Source organism: Vicia villosa, linkage group LG6 (genome assembly GCF_029867415.1).
Source record: "Vicia villosa cultivar HV-30 ecotype Madison, WI linkage group LG6, Vvil1.0, whole genome shotgun sequence".
Classification (NCBI taxonomy): Eukaryota; Viridiplantae; Streptophyta; class Magnoliopsida; order Fabales; family Fabaceae; genus Vicia; species Vicia villosa.
This window is the reverse complement of record NC_081185.1, coordinates 116,283,234-116,309,162: the sequence shown is the minus strand read 5'-3', so window position 1 is coordinate 116,309,162 and position 25,929 is coordinate 116,283,234. Positions and strand designations below refer to the sequence as shown.

The window sequence follows — 25,929 nt, the reverse complement described above, 5'->3', positions numbered from 1 at the left end:
ATATGATTTAGTTCGATTCAGTTCAATTTAATTAAACTTTTACTATGATTTAGTTCGATTCGGTTTATTCTTTTAATAAACTGTACCATGAACAACCCTAGTTGCAGAGTTTTAGGGAGATGAAAACTATAAACATTAAATTGAAAAGGGAAAATATAAATTGTAGAAGCTCAACAAAATCCTTCAATTTATCCTAATAACACTATTGACGGTAAATTGGATAATAACACTGGACTGTTCTGAACTATTTCTGGAGAAGCCCAACAAAATCAGCAGGACAATTTACATTTCACAATCGACTGAAGAATAAACATGATTACATCGAGATCTATGTAAGGACCTATTTATCTAGAAGACTTGTAGCAACCAAAGCATCCTTGTATGGAGAAATGTTTATTTATTGAGGCTACTGGCTTGGACTCATCCTTAGTATCAGGTTTTTTGGGTCGATAATGTTTATAGAAGGCGTTAACTGCTCCCACAACCCCATCTTCGTTTTTCATGGAATTGGCAAGTTCAACAGCCCGCACTTTCACCTGCATAAAAAACACAGAACAATAGATCAAAAGACATTAAAATAAGACTAGAAGAAAAGTCCCTTTGTCAATGAACAAACAGCACTGATTGGCATACTTAATAGGTAGTATCTATAATATGATCACTGATATTTGTTAACATTACATCCATCTGTTCAATATTCTTTTATAAAAGTTGGAAACTGTATAATGGTCGTTTATTTTTATTGTCTCCAAAATGTAGGAGTCACTTTCCTATAGCATAATATATAAATCCTTATATTTCAGCGGATAAATTATGTCAGATAAGCATAAGCTATTTTCTATTGCTGCTTAGGTAAAGCATAGTCCCCTTTTGCCTGGTTCATTATGGTGTCAGATGCTTGTGCATCTTAAACAAGGAAATTCATTGTACGTCGTAATGATGCTACATTCACAACACTAACTGATGTGATATCCATTGAACATTACCTCTGGATTCAGCATAAAGCGTATGGCATCAACCAGCCTTTCCAATGTAAACTCCTTTACCGGGATGGGAGCGGGACCTACTCCTCTGGCGTGCACCCGCTCTCCCCAAAATGGCTGGTCCCCAAAGAATGGTACAATTGTAGTTGGGCACTACAAATAAAAGAGAGGAGAGATAACTCGTTAGAGATACATGTATAGTATAATACTCTATTTAGAATATTTCAGACTGCACTAATTACTTCAGCTCTAAGACCAGCAGCAGTTGTTCCAGCGCCCCCATGATGTACCTGAAACATTCGCAACTATCAACCGAGATTCATTTATAATTCAAAATAAATATACTTCCCACCAAGAAAAAATTAGTACGTACCACAGCAGTGCATCGTGGAAATAGCCAATCATGCGGACAGTTGTCCAGTAAGTACACAGATTTGGAGGTATTTAGTTCTGCCACTAAGAAAGAGAAATCACTACATGCTTCACAATCAGAGCAGCAAAATAATGTAAACTGATGGCATGCTCGAAGTAGAAATCAAGACTCACAATTCCCAAGACCACCCCACCCTTTATTGATGATACCTCTCTGCCCTGTTCGTTTCAGAGCTTGAACAATAATTCTTGTCATTTTTTCGGGTTCCTGTAGAGGCTGTTTTGAAATTCAAAACAAAATTTAGAATGCAAGTTTGTAATAAAAGCATAGGTGTATATAAACAAGATGATTAAGCTCAGAATTATAGGTTTGTAGCCCCCGTTTCAAATGGCTGGTCTGGTGAATGCCTATTGAATTGATCTTTTCCAGAACTGGTAAAGTTCTTCTTTTTGTTTCTAGAGTTACCCTTTACTATTGTTGTTTCTAAATGTAAATACATTTCAATACTGATGCAAATTTCATTAAAGACGGGTCTCTTATGCTCGGTGGATTTTGGAAAAACTGATCTTTACGTTACGAACATTTCCTCAAACACTTCAAAAAAAATGATCTTCCAACTTTCATTTATATATATATATATATATATATATACACACACACACACACACACACACACACACACACACACACACACACACACACACACACACACACACACACTTGATTAATGATTATGGAAAATTATACATTGAAAAGTTATACTTAAACAGTGTATCCCTAGATTTATCAGTGTGATCAGGTGACCTAAACATGTAGTTATAGAAACTCACGAGGCTACCAAATCCAATATAGATAGGGCTGTCTCCTTCTTCGAGCCAATCTACCAGCGGTTTTGGTGGTTCATAATTTGAAGCAAGGTCAAGGAAACAAAATCCAACAATGTCAATGTTAGGTCCCCAATCTGCAGATTGAGAAGTAAAACAGAATCAGACTATCTCAACATTATTCATAAAGCAGCTTAAGTGGGTGACAAACTAGGCCAGAGAAAGTAAGTGCATAAACTTGAAAGAAAGAAATAAACAATATGATGTGACAGTAGGTAAAGTATCAACCCTATATTAGAATAACAATTTCTCAGAACTACAGATGGCACATCAAGAGGGAAACAGTGCATACTATAATGATATGAGATTACACTAATAATAAATATCAAACCTTTTGGTTTAGGGACCAAGCTGGGACTCCAAATATAACCATAGGGCATGTCAGGAGGGGAAGTGTAAGATCCACGTAGATAAGTAACAGCTCTTAGCTTCAGCTTCTTCTTCCTAAACTCATTTATTAAATCTCGTATTCCAAGCCAGATTAAAGCATCAACTATTTGATATGACAGCTGAAAGGCTCAAAGCACAATATAGAAAATATAACTTAAACATGTCATAAGGTAACTAAAAATTAGTTAATTTCAGATTAACAGAACGAAGACTAGACTCACTCTGTATCCAATTGGCTGCCTAACACGGGAAAGAGGGTGAGGAAATTCATTAGTAGGCCTGGAATATGGTCAAATATAATTTTAAAAAAAAAGCAAACAAAAATATCTCCAACAATTGAGCAAAAATGGGAACTATATTAAATTTAAGTGAATGAATGATTCACAAAAAATGAAAGAACTTGTGCTAGAAGTTCTTACAACTTGGTTTTAGCCTAACTCAATCCCATAAAACCGGTTATAAGATGAGAGATGTCTCTTGCTTATAAATACATTTCCAAGTTATATCATATCCAATGTGAAGTGTGACCAAGGAGACCCAACAATCTAGGACATGCTTTGATGACATCTTAGGTTTTAGATTGAACCTAATTCAACGCTACAAAACTACCAGTTTATAAGGCGAGGGAGGCCTCCATCTTTTAAATACGTTAACAATCCATATCATTCTCAATGTGAGATTCTCAACAAAAATGCAACCCAACAAAAAAATATAGATAACTAAATGCAAGATTAACCAATTTCAGCAAATAAGACTTACGTCCACGGCATTGTGAAGAATATGTGCAGCGGAACATCTAGATACTCAGCAACATGAGTATGCCCTGCATAAGTTCATAACAACATTAATATAACAATATTTTTAGTTCTATTATTATACATAATAGCTGTAAAAAAATCTCTGACTATCAGTTAGTCTTGCAATCATTTCTATCCGCAACGAACTTCCTTTGAAACTTCAACTAAACAAGTTCCCCTACAAAATTAATTAAAAAGAAAAGGTATTTTGGAAAATATAATTGTTTTACTGATTACATCAAAAAAATTTAAATTAAGTTAATCACTATTCTTAAGATGCATGTAGTTAGTTATTTTTGCTTATAATTGAGACTGGAGGGAGTATAAACAGAAGCACAAAATACAAGGAGTAAGAACAAGACACTGTATTGATTACCATAAAACCACCTCTTCTATAGCAGGGTAGTGAAAATACAACATCAAAACCCTAAATAGAGTGACATCTCACTCATCTACTGGTAAGACTAGGAAAATAAAATACACCTCAGTCCCTTCCTTAAAAAAACCATTACCAAGGACTCACACCTGTCACAAATCCTAACTAAGTATTAGTAACCCTTTTCCTTATCATAATGAAATGATGCGACCTTAAAACCATAGTTCTTCTAGCTGTTTTCCATCAAATTTCCATACAATATAACCTGAAAATTGTTGCTGCCATTAAAACACTTGCATGCTATGCTTTGGACCAGGTCTACTCTTTGAAGTCAATTTTCCCAAACTCAATTAACATAGAACTCAGGGAATCTTGCTCTTTAAGGTCTCACACGAACCTGATTTAGGGAAACTAAAGCTTGGCACTGTAGATAGTTTTTCTTGTAAGGCCTCCATCAGTACCACAAGAGGCCAAAATACATGGAAAAAGAAGAACAAAATCCCAACAATGTTTTTTATTTTTATTTCTTGGGGTTTAACCATATTACGATTACCGAATATAGTTCAAATTTTAGATTGAGATATTCTTGAGTTCATGGTGAGCTGCTGCTTATAGAATGCTTAATTGATAATGGCTGATGGTACAAGAATGATAAAGACATAAGATTACCATTACATACTTATGTAAATTGGACTAAGCACTTCATAGAGCATCCAAAGCCTTACATTTTATGAGACTTTAAGTTTGTAGTTGAAAACACTTTTGGTCAGTATACAAAATCTTATTATTTGATAAAATGTTTGATTACATTCTAAGTAATGCAAAAAAAAGACTTAACTTGTCAATACATTATTGTGAGACAAAGCCTAATGAAATTGAAAGAAAAACTGAATTTAAGTAAATCTTACCATATGCTGGAGGGTTTGCAATTATAGCATCTGCTTCAAATAGTTCATTTGAGTCTGGGTACCGACTGTTGCATGCAGGAAGCAAAGAGTGAATAATAGACTTGATTTGACTTCTTTGTAATTGTATTTCCGAAGGTCCTGATGGTAAGAAGCCTTTATTCTTGACCATATCTGGAAAAAATTATGTATAGAAATAATTATATAAATCTTTTGAAAGCATATGGGAGTAAGATAATAATATTGGAAAACAGTATTATAATTTATAAGCATCCCGTCTCCTAAAAAATTGGTATATGTGCAAACTGTCTTTTAAACTGGCAACTAAATGTAGCCGCAATGAAGGTGGCTAGGGTTTCCATCAGTACATTCATCTATATTATGTTTGCCTTGAATCATAAGAAATAGAACTACATGAGAAATCCTTCAATTTGTAATTGTAGTTATGTTGTCGTGTCAAGCTACTAATAGAAAAGAGTTCCAGGGGGAAATAAAACAAGTGGAATTTAGCAAGATCGAGAATTGGATGGTAGAAGAAATACTTACACCCTGCAAGAACTTTGGGATCTCCTCCTAAAGGGTAAAATTCCAAGCCTGCATTCAAGACAAAATCTTCAAAATTCTTATGAGTCGCAAGCCTAACCCTGTGGCCGTCTGCCTGCAAAGAAACTTCTCCCACAATTAAGGTTGAATTTCAAGGAGATAATGAAAAATTGAAAAGTAAAACCTCAAGGTTTTAGAAAGTGTCATAAATTTGTAAAGTACTATATAGTATATACTAGTTAAAAAATGGAATTTAAAATCCACTGTGAAACACATGAGAAGCTTACACCATAGAGAAAATAAATGAGTGTAGCTCAGTGATCATCTATTATGAATCATATGGGCTGGATGGGTGGAAATTCAACCGAAAGGATTACTTTCAACATATAACTACAAGTTGTACAGGCATAAAGTTTCTCTCAACCTATTCAAGTGCCGCTTAAACCTAAAAGGCACAGACATGCTTTTTTCATTATTAATTAACTGCAACAGCCAACGGTAGTTACGACTAGGATAACTTATGAGAAAGAGGTAAAACACATGAGTTTGAAGTTATTTGGAATGTTAACAGGTAAGGAGTAAGGACATCACATGAAGGACCACCTGAAATAGATAGTTAAAACCAAAAACCAAATGTTTGATGTAAGCTTTCTATCCACCTGCTAAAGAAAGGCCGAACCACATGTTACTAAGAAAAGACCAGTTACGTTCTTAGCCTTTTTTTTCTAATTTAACTAACCAAGCCAAAGCAGGATCATAACTTGTAATTAAAAGTAGCACACTAGAAAACGTTTGTTAGTGTCAAATTATTTTGCAAGCAATCAGCTTGCAAGGTGGCAGCCACAACCATGACCACAACCACGGTCTAACTCTTCATCAATATAGCCAAGGTTCTGAGTGGTAGACTACATTACTTTGGGGCCCTACACAATTGCAAACTACATCAGCTTGCAAGGTGGCAGCCACAACCCTGACCATAACCACAGTTTATAACATTGAATTTATAACTTCTGTGAAAAGTACCACATCATTTCTACTATCCTGAACATGTTCAGAGTAAGCTCAAATACTTAATTTCAAATCCCTATTATTTTCATGACCTGGATGACTTTCCTCCAAAGGAAGTCGTAAATTATCCCAAACATGGAGAAAATTAAGGATGTACAGCACAACACATATTTTTCAAATAATCGGTGTTAAAAAAAAACTACTGAAGAAAGCAAGAACGAATAACACCTGCAGACGCTTCCCAATGGCAACAAATGGCTGAACATCTCCCCGTGTACCAACTATAAGCATTGCAATTTGTCGCGGTTGAATAGGTTGAATATCATCAATGAATGTATCGTTGCAAGGTTCATAACTATTTTCAGGAGACTGATGTTTAATATGACCCGGAACATCAATTTCTACAGTACCGTCATCCTTAACCATAGAAGCTTTTTTTAGCCATCTCAGCTGCAATATTTGCAAACAATTTTTAATCGTTTAAGAAAACAAGCAAATATTGAATTCAAGAGACATAAAGGAACATCAAGAGATGCAATGAAAGGTATATAAAATGAATATCAGCATGCTGAACAAGTTATTATATATCAGTATATCAAGGCAATAGAAAAAATAAACAAAGTGATCCATAGTTGTTACTTTCCCCAGTAACCAAGGTTTTAAAAAAAACACTCCGTTATCGCGAAAACAGCCGCGAAAAAACGATATTGGAACAAGTTATTATATATCACTATAGACCAAGGTTTTAAAAAAAGCTCCGTTATCGCGAAAACAACCGCGATAAAACGATATCGGAAGGTGTAGATACCGATAATGTTATTTACCGTTTTTATATAATGAAAAAGAAATTGTGATTAAAACTTCTATACCCACTGCAATCAGTATGAAACCTTCTATACCGATCGAAATCGGAAAAAGTTTTTGCGCGACCGTTATTTAAAACTTTGCTAGTAACTTTTTACTAAAAACAAAGTAAAAAAAGTAAGTTTCTAAAATAGCAATAACATGAAATTTGAAGAGTGCAAGTGATTAATCCAAACCCTTTTCTTGAAAGGAACATTCTCATCAAAGAACCTAGCCAGTAATCCACTGTGCCTTCCAACTTTAGCACCTTTCCTACTGTGATTTGACGGTTCAGCCACAACATTTTGCGACGCACTTGATGAATCCCTGTCAACACGCTCTGCATAAGGCCAATCCAACCAAAAACAACAGCTCAAAGTTCTACACAACTATTATTCCATTTTCAATTTCAAATTTCTTACTATATCTACAAAATTTTCAACATCATCGTAATCATAAATCGTAATTAGTAATGTATTCATCAGCATTGCATGAGTAAATGCGATCTCGAGAAACTAACGATTACCTGAAGGAGTAGCGTCTGCGTCTACGTAAACTGAAATGTCACTGCCGGAAGAGTCTAAACGGTGGTGATTGTTACTCGCCATATCGGAGAAGAACGGTGAAGGAACGAAAGCGGTTGTTGAATCTATGAATGGAGTGGTTATGAAGGAAAATAGGTTTTATGCTGATGGTGATGATGTGATGATGATGATGTGATGATGATGAAAAGAATGAAAGATTTGTTGGAAAGAGTTATGTGATGGTGATGGGGAAGGAATAATAGCTTCTTCTTTTTCTTTTGCTTTTCTTTTCGCTTTTCGTTTTCGCAGGAAAAAAAGAAAGAGAGAGAGGGAGAGAAAGCGTGAGAAAATATGCGAAGTTGACACGTGGAAGAACGAGAAGAGGTTTCACGAGACCGTTACATTGACCGCATTTGCACGTCTTCTTCATCTGCATTAACAACTCAGATGAACCTTATTGAAAAATGAAATAAAGAATTGAAGGAGTAACTGCTATTTTTGTTTTTTCAATACCCACTACGATCATAACGCATAATTGTCACCGTCATGGCGTCATGGTCATTGGTCATGCATGGTCATCGTGTCTTTCTCACTTGTTTTTTTCTTTCTTTTTCTTCTTAAGCAAACATAATATTTTACTTTGAACCGGTGCGAAGCAAGTAAAGTTAATTGTATCAATGAGTAACTAAAAACTGAAATAAGGTATATAAGTAAATAATAAAAGTAATTAAAAACTGAAATAGAATATATAATAAATAATAAAATTGCATACTAATAAATATTGAAATAAAAAAATATTACATATCCCGAATTCTAAAATACTAATAAATTTTATTATAAATTTTGCTGAAACCATGTTTATTATCATCGCATGTAAGCATCTTCAATTCAATATATGAAGTAACGCGTGAAACAACAACATATAATTGTTCATGTGAAAAGATATATTTTGAAAGATATATACTAACATTTTGAGAGGTTGTCTTTGAATGTTATTGATATCTAATATACATCTAAAAAAATTAAAGTATCTTGAAAAACCAGGTTTAACCCCACTAATCCAAAATCAATTTTAACTAATTTTAAGGGTATCTTAGTCTTTTTTCTACACTGCTATCACTACATTATTTTGACATTAAATGTTGTTGAATTGTCATCAGTATAATTTTTTCACATTTTTTATTTATTTTATTTATTTGTTTGATTCTTTAATGCTCCACTACTTCATACTTCAATTGTTCAACCATATATCCTCTTATTTACTGCAGGTTCATGAGTAGTTCTCAATTTACAGGGTATACTGCTCAACACAATTTTCCAGGGTTGATTCTCATTAAGTGGATCGTTTAGGATTCACTTTTGTCTCCTCTATAAAACCCTCAAGGATGCAAAACTCTAACAGAGCTTTTCATCTTCATCGTTCACGTCCGTAAAATCCATTATTATTCCATTCTTCAAATTTCAAAAGTGCACGGTTTCAATTGGTTAAAATCATTCAAGATTTATGTCTTCTTTAATCACAGTTTAATCAGCTCTGCTTTTTCGTTTTTCAGGTTAACAATCAATTCACGTTTTAATCATCTATGTTACTTTCTCAGATCTACACACCGAATATGGTCTCAAATCCCTAACGATTTCCTCCCCAGAAAAACCTATATCTCTGGGTAAACTAAAACCCTTTCAAATTCAATCCCAACTTATATGTTGTTTCAAATTTATCTCAGAATTTGATCATTGAAATTTTGTTTTTTTTTTGTTTGTTTTTCGATGATTCAAGGATGAGTTGACGAATGATGATATTAAGGTTTATGGAACTGTTACTGAGAAGCAAAGTGGGTTTTTTCCCAATGTTTTTAATTGGTCTGATGTTGTTCCTTCATACCTTGTTGATACTAGAAATAATAACACAACACTCAGAGTGACCAAAACAATTAATGTTAACAGCCTGTACCACCGTTTGAGAATCACTCTCAAAGGTAATGCGCTTCATGTGCATATGAATAGCTCCTTGAATTGCTTCCTTAAGTGTCAAAGCTTCCGCTTCTGCAACCGTATGGTTGCTAAAGTCCCACGAAGTACCTGCCAAAATAAAACGACCAAAATAGTTTCTGAAGCACCACCCTCTATTAGTAGTGCCTGACTAATTATTGAAACCTGCATTCACATTGTATTTGACCCTTCCAGAACGGGGGGTTGCCAGGTGATATGATGGTGATCTTCCATAGTGCTTGACTCCTGGATATTTTGGGCCCTAGCACATTCCTTCCAAACATGGTACCCCTGCATACTCAATTGAATTGCATCTTTCTTCTCATTATTCCATATCCAATTATTCCTATTATTCCACAACACTCATAACATAATCGCTACTCTACATGCAACCCTCTTATCCTTTATCCAACAAATGTCATGAAGTACCGACTTCACATCACTCCCGTTCTCAATTCTAGTGCCAATAACTTCACCTAGCCCTGCGATAGTCCAACAATGTGTCGTTTGGGGACACCCAAAAAATACATGCCACTCATCCTCTACACCACCTTCGCAAAGTTGACAAATAGTGGGGCAAGGAACATACCGTTGTCTCAAACTAAGTGTTTGGTCCTTGGTGGAGCTTTAATCTTTCACATGTGGTGCCAATCCCCTCGTATATTACTGACCATATGGTTGCGGCGATTGTGCAACCAAAGCTTGTAACCTGTTTTCACCGTATACCTACCACTTTGTTCCTCTTTCCACACGAAAAAGTCCTCTGTTACCTTCTCCAATAAGGGATTCTATAAAATAGCATTACCAATCTCAAGAGGAAACAACTGGTTAATTTTAACATCATCTCACAGCTTAGTATTAGGTTGAAAGAGGGAATTAACCATCAAACTAAAAACATGCCGCCCTTGAGGAGCGCCCACCCCACCCCCCACAATCATTCCCTAACCAAGAATCATTCATCAAACTAATGTTGCTTGCATATCCAATCCTCCACCTACACCCTAGTTAGAGAACCTCCCTCGCTTTCCACAAGCTATGCTACACAAAACTCGGATTATTCCCTAGCTCAGCCGCAAAAAAAAGAAGATGTAGGGAAGTATTTCACTCTAGAGATTTTGGAAACCAATGCATTCGGATTAGTCATGATATTCCACTCTTGTTTCACCACCATAGCAATGTTGAATGCTCTAAAGTCGGAAACCGAACACTCCCTCATTTTTAGGGTAATTCAAACTCTCCCAAGCAAGCCACCGAATCCCCTTGTTGTTATTACTGCCTCCCCACCAAAAAGAGTTCAACATCCTCTCTATCTCGCCAACCATAATATCTGGTAAAATAAACATACTCATGACATAAGTAGGATTAGCTTGGAGCACAGATAAAATCATAACCTCTTTACCTGCTTTAGATAACGGTCGACCTCTCCAAGAATTAATTCTTTTCCAAATTTGATCCTTGATGAAAGCAAATGTTTCCTTCTTACTCCTACTAATCATAGAAGGTAATCCCAGGTAAGTACACGTGCCAAATACATGTCTAACACCCATAATACGAGAAAGATCTTCTTGAGCTTCAATACTTACGGCTGAAAAACACCTCTGATTTATTCATGTTAATATCTTGGCCCGACGCTTCGGCATACACCTTCAAAATATCCCTAAGGTGTCTAACTTCAGTAAGATTTACCCTGAAAAAATAAAACAATCGTCAGCAAAAAGTAAGTGGGACACCGAAGGTGCCCCCTAGAGATTTTGATTCCATGAATGTCTCCTCTGTCAACTGATCTTCTAATAAAGGATGTAAGACCTTCGACTATGAGAATGAAGAGATAAGGAGAAAGTTGATCTCCTTGTCTCAATCCCCTTCCTGGCTGAATAGGTCCGACACGATCCGAATTAACCAAAACAAAATAATGAACGGAAGTAACACACATCATCATCCAATGAACCCACCTTTTTGCAAACCCCAATCTAATTAACATCCCTCTCAAAAACTCCACCAACCTGGTCGTGCACTTTACTAATATCAATCTTAAAAGCTAACTCCGCAATGTTACCTCTTGTCTTGCATTTTAGATTATAAATAATCTCGAAAGCTATAAATGCATTATCAAGAATAGATCTCCCTTCCACAAACGTCGGTTGCTCTTCAGACACACACTTAGAGAGACAACACTTTAGCCTATTTACAAGGAGTTTAGATACCATTTTACACACCACATTACGGGTCCTTCATAGTTTTTAGGTTCTCACATTTAGGAATAAGACATATATTAGTTTCAGTAAGGGTGGCAGGAAAGAAACATCTGTGTAACCAGTGAGTTGTCACACTAAAGATATCCTCTCCACACACTTCCCAAAAATGTTGGTAAAAAGTCGCGTTGAAACCATCTGTACCTAGAGATTTATCTCGGTGCATTGCTGCAATGCCGCATACAACTCATCTTTTAAAATAGGACCCAATAGCTTAGAATTATCTTCATGTGTGATCTTAGGTTGGATGTGCGATAATACCGGTTCATGAACATTTTGTTCTTCTGTGAGAAGCAATTTATTTTAATTTTATTATCCTATAAATGATAACATATCAAAGAGTATTTTGTTCTTATGTCAATGAATCGAAAGAGTTTTAATCATCCATATACAAGGTGACATATAAAGTTATGTAGATGAGAAAATACACATGTTTGAAAAGAAAATGCATGAGTTATAACTTGCCACTAATGAATAATTGTTATAGAGGTTCAATTAATTAAATTGATTTTTTTAATTAATTACTGCGTGTTAGTGGATATTAATGGGGAGTTATTAAAATAGTTTTAAATAATATATAAATAGAAAAGAAGTTACAAAAATATCCTCTGTTTTGACGTTAAAATTTGTTAAAAGACTTTACAACTTTAATGCATAAAATTCATATTTTTGGTGATTATTTTAGATTTAATTTTAATTTCCATATAATAAATCGTTTTAGATGGAGTAATAATTGAAGGTATGATTTTTCGATATTTTTGTTAGAATAATTTTTTGAAAATGTAAAATCAATTTTAATTAGTTATTGATTATGGTGAAAGTAAGAAAGAGTAAATTCATTGTAATTTACATTTAATTTTATTTAGAAGTTATTATTTTTTTTGTTAGTGTTCAATCGTTTGGAAATAAGGAATACAAGATTAAACTAACAATGAATACAACAAACAAAAACTATAAAGAAATTTGTTGTAATGATTGCTGAAGCATTGCATATAAAAACACTTAAAAATCAAATGAAATTAAAGATAAGTGAAAGACACCAAATAATGGATTTGGATCCTCTCCTGTGCATTGCCTCATGCTTCCATTCTGCCTCAATCTCAACCATTCATGTCTATTTTTTCTCTCTATTCAAAACTCATTTTATTTATTTTTAAGATTTTCAGCATTGGATTAGAATCATGAGGGATGGCTGGACATAAAGGGCATGAGAGGATCTGTTTCCGTAAGATGCTTAGAGGAGAGAGACAATTCATTGTGGATATGTACTTACTAGATTAAGACCTTTACAATTGGAATGGTTTCTACCCTTGTATCTAACATTATTGAGAAGACAACAATACTCTATATTTTCTAATTTGCTATGAGTCTTGAGGATTGCATAAACCTCTTCAATCACACCTTACAACTACTTTCTAAAAATCAGTTTCAAACCTAATCAAATGTCAGCTCTTATAGTATTGTATATAGTAATAGCACTAACAGGTTGTTTACAAGTCCAACTAACTTATCATAAAATAAATAGAAACTGAATTCAGTTGTGGCCATCAATTGAATCCTAACTAACTAAACTGTCAAACTAATTACCTGCTCCAAGAGATTGAGGCATACTTCACAATTATCCACCTTGACTCAATATCAGAAACCTCCTTCCATAGATCAAACTCCCAAGAAAACACCTTACTCTTTACAGAATCCAACTAAATTCAAGCAATGCTTGAACTTAACTTGTGAAAGAGATTTTGTGAGCACATCTATAGAATTTTCTTCTGTATGTGTCTTTATCATTATGATCAAATTTAAATCAATCATGTCCCTTGTGAAATGAAGCTTGACATCAATGTATTGTTGAAAATTATAAATAATTAATTTCTATATGAGTGTTCCAAAAATGACCAAAAAATGGAATGGAGTAAATGCTAACAAATGCAAGGGAAATAGTTCCACATAGAAAATTTTACTCACAATGAAAGTCCTTATAAAGAGTTAAGAATATTAGCTCAACAAAAGGATAAAAGAGCATAAAGTGCCACATGGACTAGTGTGATGGTCCTAAGCATTATGTCAAATATCAGTTACTTTAAAGTGTGGGGGTGTGAGTCGGCCACAAATAAAGAATCTTGTGAAGAAGATTCTTCTCGGATCATTGAAGCACAACTCGAGCCTAGGATAAGAAAGATAGTCAAAAAATGAAGAACCTAGGACAAAACGAAATTAATCCTCAACTTATTTCCTTTTATCTAGTTGAAGAAAATTGTAAGAATTTTGTTTGAAGCATTCCTATTATTCTTCAAGTAGAGGATGATCCTAAAACATACAAGGAATCAATAGCTTCAAGAAAATATTGTTTTTGGAAATACGTTGTCCAACCTAAAATGGATTCGATTATGTCAAACCACACTTGAGAACTTGTTGATTTACCAAAGGGATCAAGGCCCATTGGATACAAGTGGGTGTTTAAAAGGAAGTATCATTGTGATGGTACCTTAAACACTTATAAGGCCAGATTAATAGCAAAAGGATTTAGACCAAAGGAATGTATATATTACTTCGACACATATGCACTAGTGACAATGATAACCACAATTAGATTGTTGTTTGCCTTAGCCTCTTTTAATGACCTTATAGTTCATCAAATGGATGTTCAAACAACATTTTTAAATGGATATCTCGAAGAGCAAATTTACATGGAACAACCAGAAGGCTACGGGATTCCTGGAAATGAACAAAAGGTGTGTAAGCTTGTCAAATCTTTATATGGCTTAAAACAAGTACCAAAACAATGACATCAAAAATTTGACTTTGTTATACTTTCAAATGGATTTATTCCTAATTCCTGTGATAAGTGTCTATACACAAAGGTGTGCAGAAACATTGTAATATTATTTTGTCTTTGTGTTGATGACATATTAATAATTAATAATAATTTGAATGGAATTTTAGAGACAAAGAGGTTTCTAACTTTCACTTTCAAGATGAAATATCTTGGACTTGTTGATACAATTTTAAGGATCAAAGTAAAGTGAAATAGTGGGGGTTATGAACTTAGTCAAACACCTAAACTTTAAAGAAGTAACCACTCCATTTGATCATGTCGTCAAAGTCCAAAAGAACAATGGAAGGGCATTGGCTCAATTTAAATATGCAAGTGCAATAGGGTGTCTTATGTATTTAATGCAATGTACCAAACTCGGTATATCATTTGTAGTTAGTAAATGAGTAAATTTACTAGTAATCCAAATAATGAACATTGGACGAAAATCACAAGGATATTCGGCTATCTACTAAAAATAAAAGTTCTTAAACTTCATTATGGTAGGTTCTCTGGCATACTAGAAGGATATACCGATGCGAGTTGGATATCTAATATTAGAGATCACAAATCCACAGCTGGGTGAATATTTACACTAGTTGGAGAAGCAATTTCTTGGAAGAGCAAGAAACAAAGATGCATTAATCTTTCAACCATGGAATTAGGGTTTGTGGCTCTTGCTTCCATTGGTCAAGAAGCAGAATGGTCGAGGGAAAACTTTTGTTGGAAGTTCCATTGGCTAAAGACAACGTTTCAAAGGTGGTGATTCATTGCGATAGCTAGGCCACTTTTGTTGGAAGTTTTCATTATGCTTTCAAAGCATAATGGAAAGTCTAAAAATATAGGGCTTTGACACTCATTTGTGAGAAAATTGATTAAGGATGGAATCATCTCACTCACCTACATGAAATTCTGGCATTCAGATTATAAATCTCCTAAAAGATGTCGAGACAATGTTTTCTAAACACACAATAATGGCAAGGTATAAACATAATCAAACAGTACTGAAAAGTAAATAACATACTAGAATTGTTAACCCAGTTCAGTGTACAACAACACCTACTCTAGGGGTGATCGGAAAAATAGCAAGTGTACTATTTTCACCGGTGTAGTTATAATGGGTTTTACCCCAAGTATCGATCACGAGGATTGCGTAGGAAACACAAGTTATTTAAGTCAATTAAACAAAAGAGCAAATAGGTATTTTGTTATAAAGCAATAAGTAAATTTAAATAAAAGAAATAATAAAAATAAGCTGAAATTAAAGTTTGACTTTTTAGATGTAATTTGAGGTAATGCCAGGGTAGGTGTTTGATCTTCCTTATAATGACTCTGTAAAAAGATCTCTTCAACAAGTTCATAGAATGCAACTATTTGTTCTTAAGGGTGTTTCCCTAAGTCCTTAGTGGAAAACCTTTTGGTTTGCAATCCTATTGCCTAAGTCCTTAGAAACAAAGGTTTGTAAACCAAAGATGTAAATAATCAAGAATGTTCAAATAACCTTTCGGTATCCCTAGTCCTAGGTGATAACTACTAGATCAAATTGTTTAAAAACCTTAACAACCGTAGTCCTACAAATTGTTAACCGTAGATCAATCTTTGTTTTTCCGACAAAGAAGGCATAAAAACATTAAACAATCAAATTGCATAAAACTAATACTTGATTAAAGAAATACGGAATTCAAAAGTCATTACAATTCAAATCAGGGACACCCCCCTGGCATTGGGGGGTTTAGCCTCTCATAATATTCAAGAAACCAAAATCAGAAAGTTTAGACATTTACAAAAGATTAGGAGAACTCTGATCTTCAATGGCTTCCACCGTTGAATCTCTTCGTCTTCCACAACCTTGAATACGCTATCTTGCTCTCTTCTGGAATTCTTTCGTACGATCAAAAAGTCCTTTCTCCTTGTCTCTCAATCCTCTTTTAATCCCTCTAGGTTTTCAGATCTCAGCCGGAATACCCAAATTGCCCCCAGAACTTTAAAATTGTAAAAACATAGAAAATCAGCAATTCTGTCCGCACAGGCTGACACGGCCGTGTCACTTGACACGGGCTGACCGTGTCAGCTTCTGCCACTTTTGGGGAAAATTCTTCGGCAGGTCGGACATGGCCGTGTCACTTGACACGGTCTGGCCGTGTCCGACCCTGCCTCTTTTGGCTTTGACTTCAACATCAAAGTTGTAGCTCTTTTCGTTAGCGAAATTTTGCCACCGGAACCGCGTCATTCCGAGTTACGAAGCTCCAGTTATGATCAAAATACTACACGTCTGTCATGATTTTCAGCTTCTGTTACACCAACACTTGTGCAATTTCCATCTGATCCAGAATTAACCTACAACCACCAAGTAGAGAGATCAAAAGCATCTAAAAAGACATGATAAAGGGCACAAAAACATAATGCAAGCAATTAACTAATATTAAAGGAATCACCGAAAAACTCATGAAAACAACCACAAAGTGTTACCAAGTATGACGATCTTATGCCAAATTTATGACGAAATTAAGTAGAAATGGTGACCGATCACAACCCCAAACTTATCTCATTGCTTGTCCTCAAGTGATGCAAGAGATCAAACCGAGGTCACCTTAAACTTTTCTTTTCCACAACATAGTCGATGTCTTTCGCAACTTACTTCCCTTTCTTGATTAAGCTTTTGGACTTATCGAACCTTGTTGTCCATCACACTTCACAACAGAGTGTATTTCACCTGCAAACTTTTCACACTTCTCACATTGTCTCTCGGGGTTAGAGTGTTTTTCGCTCAACATCACGATATGCAATATCAACCCTTGACTTTGCATACATCCTACTTTCACTACACAAAAAGAGTTCACACACTTTTGAGGACTTTTTAGGTTGTAACGGGGATGAGGTGGAAGAAAGGGTAAACAAGAGATTGATATGCAAATGATTTATGAACTAGCACTTATGTTATTTTTCTTGTCTTTGTGTTCGGTTTTGTGTGAGGGGGTTTCTTCTTAGACTCTCCTTTTTACCTAATTACCGGGTAATCAACATCGTTCGAGTCTTTCAAATCTTTTTAGGCAAGTGTTTCAACCTATTTTCTTCTCTTTTTTTTTCTTGTGTTTTACACACTTTTCTTTTTCTTTTTTTTTATATATCACTTGCCCTTTATTTTCTTAAGCACCACCCCAAACTTACAATTTCACACAAGTTCAAAAGACACAATAATTACACAAGTGCCAAACAAAAATGATAGAATTATGGATAAGGATGACATGTGTGGGTTTAACAAACAAGGGGGAATGGCTCAACGGGTTTAACGAGGGATAAAACAAAAATGAATGAAGGACAGAAAGGCTTTGGGGAGAACAAACAAGTGCCTCAGTGTGTGATTTCATAATTGTACTGTGTCGGTAGGATAAACGCAAAATTAGAGAGATAAAGTCATACCTGATTTCACTCTCATGATGATCTTTACATATGTTTGGCATTTTATGTTCCTCACCATGTAGGCTAAGTTTGCAGCTTCAACACACCCTTTATGTCATGTGACTTTCCTTTCCGGCTCGATTTCACCACTTACCTTCTCAGTCCAGTTCTTCAAGTTGCGTCCGACACTTTCGGCTATGTCCACTTCCAAAGTACCTCGAGAGATTAAGTTCAGGTTGCACCTTTCATCCACTAACTACCAATCATCATTTATTTGGCATCCATCACTCAATCTTTAACACAATGTCAAAACAACACACAAACAAAAACAAAAATGGAAAACAACTAAAAACAAATGCAAAGAACCCTCAACCCCCAAACTTATCTCATTGCTTGTCCTCAAGTGATGCAAGAGATCAAACCGAGGTCACCTTAAACTTTTCTTTTCCACAACATAGTCGATGTCTTTCGCAACTTACTTCCCTTTCTTGATTAAGCTTTTGGACTTATCGAACCTTGTTGTCCATCACACTTCACAACAGAGTGTATTTCACCTGCAAACTTTTCACACTTCTCACATTGTCTCTCGGGGTTAGAGTGTTTTTCGCTCAACATCACGATATGCAATATCAACCCTTGACTTTGCATACATCCTACTTTCACTACACAAAAAGAGTTCACACACTTTTGAGGACTTTTTAGGTTGTAACGGGGCTGAGGTGGAAGAAAGGGTAAACAAGAGATTGATATGCAAATGATTTATGAACTAGCACTTATGTTATTTTTCTTGTCTTTGTGTTCGGTTTTGTGTGAGGGGGTTTCTTCTTAGACTCTCCTTTTTACCTAATTACCGGGTAATCAACATCGTTCGAGTCTTTCAAATCTTTTTAGGCAAGTGTTTCAACCTATTTTCTTCTCTTTTTTTTTCTTGTGTTTTACACACTTTTCTTTTTCTTTTTTTTTATATATCACTTGCCCTTTATTTTCTTAAGCACCACCCCAAACTTACAATTTCACACAAGTTCAAAAGACACAATAATTACACAAGTGCCAAACAAAAATGATAGAATTATGGATAAGGATGACATGTGTGGGTTTAACAAACAAGGGGGAATGGCTCAACGGGTTTAACGAGGGATAAAACAAAAATGAATGAAGGACAGAAAGGCTTTGGGGAGAACAAACAAGTGCCTCAGTGTGTGATTTCATAATTGTACTGTGTCGGTAGGATAAACGCAAAATTAGAGAGATAAAGTCATACCTGATTTCACTCTCATGATGATCTTTACATATGTTTGGCATTTTATGTTCCTCACCATGTAGGCTAAGTTTGCAGCTTCAACACACCCTTTATGTCATGTGACTTTCCTTTCCGGCTCGATTTCACCACTTACCTTCTCAGTCCAGTTCTTCAAGTTGCGTCCGACACTTTCGGCTATGTCCACTTCCAAAGTACCTCGAGAGATTAAGTTCAGGTTGCACCTTTCATCCACTAACTACCAATCATCATTTATTTGGCATCCATCACTCAATCTTTAACACAATGTCAAAACAACACACAAACAAAAACAAAAATGGAAAACAACTAAAAACAAATGCAAAGAACCCTCAACCCCAAACTTATCTCATTGCTTGTCCTCAAGTGATGCAAGAGATCAAACCGAGGTCACCTTAAACTTTTCTTTTCCACAACATAGTCGATGTCTTTCGCAACTTACTTCCCTTTCTTGATTAAGCTTTTGGACTTATCGAACCTTGTTGTCCATCACACTTCACAACAGAGTGTATTTCACCTGCAAACTTTTCACACTTCTCACATTGTCTCTCGGGGTTAGAGTGTTTTTCGCTCAACATCACGATATGCAATATCAACCCTTGACTTTGCATACATCCTACTTTCACTACACAAAAAGAGTTCACACACTTTTGAGGACTTTTTAGGTTGTAACGGGGCTGAGGTGGAAGAAAGGGTAAACAAGAGATTGATATGCAAATGATTTATGAACTAGCACTTATGTTATTTTTCTTGTCTTTGTGTTCGGTTTTGTGTGAGGGGGTTTCTTCTTAGACTCTCCTTTTTACCTAATTACCGGGTAATCAACATCGTTCGAGTCTTTCAAATCTTTTTAGGCAAGTGTTTCAACCTATTTTCTTCTCTTTTTTTTTCTTGTGTTTTACACACTTTTCTTTTTCTTTTTTTTTATATATCACTTGCCCTTTATTTTCTTAAGCACCACCCCAAACTTACAATTTCACACAAGTTCAAAAGACACAATAATTACACAAGTGCCAAACAAAAATGATAGAATTATGGATAAGGATGACATGTGTGGGTTTAACAAACAAGGGGGAATGGCTCAACGGGTTTAACGAGGGATAAAACAAAAATGAATGAAGGACAGAAAGGCTTTGGGGAGAACAAACAAGTGCCTCAGTGTGTGATTTCATAATTGTACTGTGTCGGTAGGATAAACGCAAAATTAGAGAGATAAAGTCATACCTGATTTCACTCTCATGATGATCTTTACATATGTTTGGCATTTTATGTTCCTCACCATGTAGGCTAAGTTTGCAGCTTCAACACACCCTTTATGTCATGTGACTTTCCTTTCCGGCTCGATTTCACCACTTACCTTCTCAGTCCAGTTCTTCAAGTTGCGTCCGACACTTTCGGCTATGTCCACTTCCAAAGTACCTCGAGAGATTAAGTTCAGGTTGCACCTTTCATCCACTAACTACCAATCATCATTTATTTGGCATCCATCACTCAATCTTTAACACAATGTCAAAACAACACACAAACAAAAACAAAAATGGAAAACAACTAAAAACAAATGCAAAGAACCCCTCCCACACTTGAACTAAACATTGTCCTCAATGTTTTAGAACCAGCCTCAGAGAGGTTGCTTACAAAGGTATTGCATTCCAATGATCACTTCCTAGATTCCACTGGAGATGCTCTCTTTTATTTCCTGAAAATAAGACAAACAACCAAAAAAAATAATTATTAAAACCGTGGGTTGCCTCCCACGAAGCGCTTCGTTTAACGTCGCATGGCTCGACGGTCCATTACCCTTTATTATGGAGGGTATTTCCTTCTCCAAACCTTTTTGCTTGTTACTTTCTCCACCAAGAACTCATGAAGATGAAAGGCATGGACCACTTTTTTCTTTAACTCACTTTCAACCTTCATCTTCTCACCTTGGTTTTCTTCTTTCTTTTTCTTCTTAACTTCTATAGCGACCTTAGGACTTTTGATAGAAGCTTGAGCTAGTTCCACCTGAGAAGCTATGCTTGAAACTTTTTCTTGGAGATGTTTAGGACTTTTGTCTTCTCCCTCACTTTCGATCATACCAACAGAAGCTTGATCATGTACACCTTCACTTTGTTTCTTGACTTCTAACATCTTCAAGGTTACTTCTTCATCAAATGATTTCACCGTTAGTGTCCCTTTCTCAATGTCAAAGTTGCAACGACTTGTTAACAAAAAGGGTCTCCCAAGAAGGATAGGAGTTTCTTCATCTTCAGGAATGTCCAAGATGTGGAAGTCAACAGGGAATACAAACTTATCAATCTCCACCGGTACATCTTCAGCTACCCCATGAGATTTCTTGATGGTGTGATCAGCGAACTTTAATTTTGTCTCACTTTCGCTTATCTTTCCCAATTCAAGCTTTTTGAAGATAGATAGTGGCATTAAACTCACACTAGAACCAGAATCAATGAGTACCTTTTTAAACATTCTGTTCTTGATTGTGCATGGTATCGCCACTGCTCCAGGATCTTTCTTCTTGATGGGGATCTTCCTTGCTGGCGAGACTATACCACACTTTTCAGTTGCAATTTCTGGTTCTCCTCCCACGGGTCTCTTTTTAGCAATCACCTCCTTCATAAATTTCTTATACAACGGCATGTGCTCAAGTGCTTCAAAGAAGGGGAGATTGACTTCTAATTTTTTAACCAAAGCTGCAAACTTCTCAAAGTCCTTTTCTGTTGAATTCTTCTTTGTCACTCTAGAAGGAAAAGGTAGCTTGATTGTCGGTTTAGCATTTTGCTTATTTTTCTCTTCAAGTTGCTTAACCGGTGGTATCACAATTCCGGGCTCTTTCACATTCTCTCTTATCTCCAAATCTACCTCAATCATCAAGGGATCATCCATTTCCTCTTCTTTTTTTTTCTGATTCTGCCACTTTCTTACTCCTTGTAGTAACAACATTAATCTTCTCTTCGTCTTTCGGATTTTTCACAGTTGAGCTTGGAAGGGTACCTTGTGCCTGTAGAGTGAGATGATATGCTATCTGACTCATTTGAATTTCCATATTCTTGATTGAAGCGCTGGTGTTCCTTAGATTGCTCCTAGTTTCTTCCTGGAATTGAGAGTTTTGAGCTGCCATTTTTTCAATAGCGATCTCCCAATCTTCTTTCTTCGGTACCTGTTGTTGAAATTGTTGTTGACCTTGAGTTTGGAACTGTTGTGGATGGTGTTGGAATTGTTGCTGGTATGGTGGTTGTTGTGGAGGTATGTATTGATGAGGCTGAGCTTGAGATTGATATTGGTTGGGTCCCTGCTTTTGAATATTTCCTTGTTGGTCTTTCCATGCGAAATTAGGATGATTTTTCCATCCTGGATTATATGTGTTGGCGTATGGATTATTCTGCCTCAACATATGAATCTGTTCAACCTGTTCCTGCGTTGCCACACAATGCATAGAAAAATGCGGTCCACCACATATTTCACACATAACTGATGCGATTGGCTCAACCTGTGCTACTTTCTGTTCTCCAATATTCATCTTCTTTAGTCTTCTTTCTACCTCAGCCGCAATCTGATCTTCCATTTTAACAACCTGATCTGCAAGCTTTAAATCAATTTTTCCTTCTGGTTGGTTCATTGTGCGATCATACAACTCAATATGCTCATTAGCGGCAATTGCTTCTATTATCCTTTTGATACCAGTGGCTGTTGAGAAATTGGTTGAGCCACCGGCAGCAGTGTCTATGAGTTGTTTTGTCTTGACTTGTAAACCATTCACAAAAGTCTGCATTTGCTCGGTTGGGTCCATATTATGAGTAGGACATGCAACCAAACATCTCTTGAACCTTTTGTATGCATCCCCCAACGATTCCCCTTCTTTCTGCTTGAAGTTTACAATATCATATCTTTTTTGGATGAAAACTGATGCGGGGAAGTATTCGTTAAGAAAAGCGGTTTCCATTTGTTGCCATGTTGTGATGCTTCCAGCTGGAAGTGAGTAAAACCACTCTTCCGCGTCTTCGGATAAAGTGAATGGGAACATCACGAGTCTCTTGGCTTCTTCAGAATGGCCTTCAATCTTCAATGATGTTGTTGTGGTGAGGAATCTTTGTAGATGCTTATTTGCATCTTCATTGATTCTTCCCGCAAACGGCTTGCTATCCAACTGTCGGATAGTTGAAGGATGGAGTTGGAAGTGTGCCACATTGACCGGTTGGTTTACGATGGTCATTCTTCCAAGCGGGGCATTATTCCTTCCATAGTCTCCTAAAAGCCTCTCTGGGGGAGGTGGATCAGCTGCCATAGTTTCAGGCTCAGATTCTGACTGCTCGGATGAAAGAGATATTCTTTCTTCGTCTTCTGATTCTGAGACTATAGGAGATTCTTCTTTTGAAGCCAGTCTTTTCCGTTTAACTTCGCGGAGTCTTGCTCGCAATAGCCTTTCTGGTTCTGCGTCAAAAGAAGTTCAGCTGAGGTCTTACCTCGCATACAAGATTAGCAATCGATTAGTAGATAAGTTAAAAAAAAAATTAAAATAGGCAAAAAAAATTTCAGCAAAAAGAATTTTAATTGCAGAGCAATAAAATTTTAATTGACTAAAATAAAACTTATATTTTGGCAATCCCCGGCAACGGCGCCAAAAACTTGATCGGAAAAATAGCAAGTGTACTATTTTCACCGGTGTAGTTATAATGGGTTTTACCCCAAGTATCGATCACGAGGATTGCGTAGGAAACACAAGTTATTTAAGTCAATTAAACAAAAGAGCAAATAGGTGTTTTGTTATAAAGCAATAAGTAAATTTAAATAAAAGAAATAATAAAAATAAGCTGAAATTAAAGTTTGACTTTTTAGATGTAATTTGAGGTAATGCCAGGGTAGGTGTTTGATCTTCCTTATAATGACTCTGTAAAAAGATCTCTTCAACAAGTTCATAGAATGCAACTATTTGTTCTTAAGGGTGTTTCCCTAAGTCCTTAGTGGAAAACCTTTTGGTTTGCAATCCTATTGCCTAAGTCCTTAGAAACAAAGGTTTGTAAACCAAAGATGTAAATAATCAAGAATGTTCAAATAACCTTTCGGTATCCCTAGTCCTAGGTGATAACTACTAGATCAAATTGTTTAAAAACCTTAACAACCGTAGTCCTACAAATTGTTAACCGTAGATCAATCTTTGTTTTTCCGACAAAGAAGGCATAAAAACATTAAACAATCAAATTGCATAAAACTAATACTTGATTAAAGAAATACGGAATTCAAAAGTCATTACAATTCAAATCAGGGACACCCCCCTGGCATTGGGGGGTTTAGCCTCTCATAATATTCAAGAAACCAAAATCAGAAAGTTTAGACATTTACAAAAGATTAGGAGAACTCTGATCTTCAATGGCTTCCACCGTTGAATCTCTTCGTCTTCCACAACCTTGAATACGCTATCTTGCTCTCTTCTGGAATTCTTTCGTACGATCAAAAAGTCCTTTCTCCTTGTCTCTCAATCCTCTTTTAATCCCTCTAGGTTTTCAGATCTCAGCCGGAATACCCAAATTGCCCCCAGAACTTTAAAATTGTAAAAACATAGAAAATCAGCAATTCTGTCCGCACAGGCTGACACGGCCGTGTCACTTGACACGGGCTGACCGTGTCAGCTTCTGCCACTTTTGGGGAAAATTCTTCGGCAGGTCGGACATGGCCGTGTCACTTGACACGGTCTGGCCGTGTCCGACCCTGCCTCTTTTGGCTTTGACTTCAACATCAAAGTTGTAGCTCTTTTCGTTAGCGAAATTTTGCCACCGGAACCGCGTCATTCCGAGTTACGAAGCTCCAGTTATGATCAAAATACTACACGCCTGTCACGATTTTCAGCTTCTGTTACACCAACACTTGTGCAATTTCCATCTGATCCAGAATTAACCTACAACCACCAAGTAGAGAGATCAAAAGCATCTAAAAAGACATGATAAAGGGCACAAAAACATAATGCAAGCAATTAACTAATATTAAAGGAATCACCGAAAAACTCATGAAAACAACCACAAAGTGTTACCAAGTATGACGATCTTATGCCAAATTTATGACGAAATTAAGTAGAAATGGTGACCGATCAAGGGGCTACCAAGCCAGGAAGGAAATCCACTATTAGCAGTATCAATTCGAAGCTAAACAACCTCCGGTTTACAACTTCTCACTTACCAAGCCAGGAAGGAAATCCAAGTGCAACATTTTACCTAAGAACTTCCTAGATAAGAGAAACCCCTCTCACTTCCAATCACCGCAATAATGTCTCACAATAACTACCCTAGTTACTGATATTGAAGGCCCTTTACCACAATCTTCAATTACAAGCAAAACACGATTAAGACTCTCTTAATCAACAAATACTTAATCTTACTTAAAAGCTTTGATCAAGAATAATACTCACTCTTGCTTCACAGCTTCGAGGAGAACAATAATAGAGACTTACAACTCTATAACACAGTCCAACTTACAACTCCAGTGGATCACACATACTAACTCTCCTAGAGAGTGGCACAATGACTAATTCCTACTGCTTCTACATCTTGGACCTATACTTGTGGTTAGAATATCAAATTCGACAT

The 25,929-nt window shown here is 36.0% G+C and overlaps 1 protein-coding gene across 3 annotated transcripts; it reads right to left on the bottom strand.

Annotated features, from left to right (window-relative positions):
• Positions 1 to 96: 96 nt before the first annotated feature.
• On the bottom strand, positions 97 to 8,129 carry LOC131609670 (sterol 3-beta-glucosyltransferase UGT80A2-like). Of its 3 annotated transcripts, none has more exons than XM_058881447.1 (14): positions 7,629 to 8,129; positions 7,300 to 7,429; positions 6,488 to 6,709; positions 5,255 to 5,366; positions 4,712 to 4,882; positions 3,390 to 3,453; positions 2,852 to 2,909; positions 2,572 to 2,749; positions 2,187 to 2,317; positions 1,530 to 1,632; positions 1,357 to 1,439; positions 1,226 to 1,273; positions 987 to 1,136; positions 99 to 536 (listed from the first exon to the last, which is right to left on the bottom strand). In XM_058881447.1, the coding sequence occupies exons 3-14, from the start codon at positions 6,683 to 6,685 to the stop codon at positions 345 to 347; spliced, it is 1,488 nt and encodes a 495-aa protein (XP_058737430.1). In that variant the 5' UTR covers positions 6,686 to 6,709; positions 7,300 to 7,429; positions 7,629 to 8,129; the 3' UTR covers positions 99 to 344. The 3 variants fall into 3 exon arrangements, with proteins under 3 accessions (XP_058737431.1, XP_058737430.1, XP_058737429.1); XM_058881446.1 differs by having other exon boundaries at positions 101 to 536; positions 7,300 to 7,442; positions 7,629 to 8,126; XM_058881448.1 differs by lacking the exons at positions 7,300 to 7,429; positions 7,629 to 8,129 and having other exon boundaries at positions 97 to 536; positions 5,255 to 5,362; positions 6,488 to 6,628.
• Between the last annotated feature and the right edge of the window lie 17,800 nt (positions 8,130 to 25,929).

What these genes read in the sequence shown, in the direction of transcription:
- LOC131609670 (XM_058881446.1), bottom strand. Translation starts at nt 7,710, where the DNA reads ATGGCGAGTAACAATCACCACCGTTTAGACTCTTCCGGCAGTGACATT. An exon ending in TGCAAACCCTCCAGCATATG is followed by an intron (nt 3,454 to 4,711) that starts GTAAGATTTACT and finishes GAACTTATGCAG; the next exon opens with GGCATACTCATGTTGCTGAG. An exon ending in GCTTTATGCTGAATCCAGAG is followed by an intron (nt 537 to 986) that starts GTAATGTTCAAT and finishes TTTTTTATGCAG; the next exon opens with GTGAAAGTGCGGGCTGTTGA.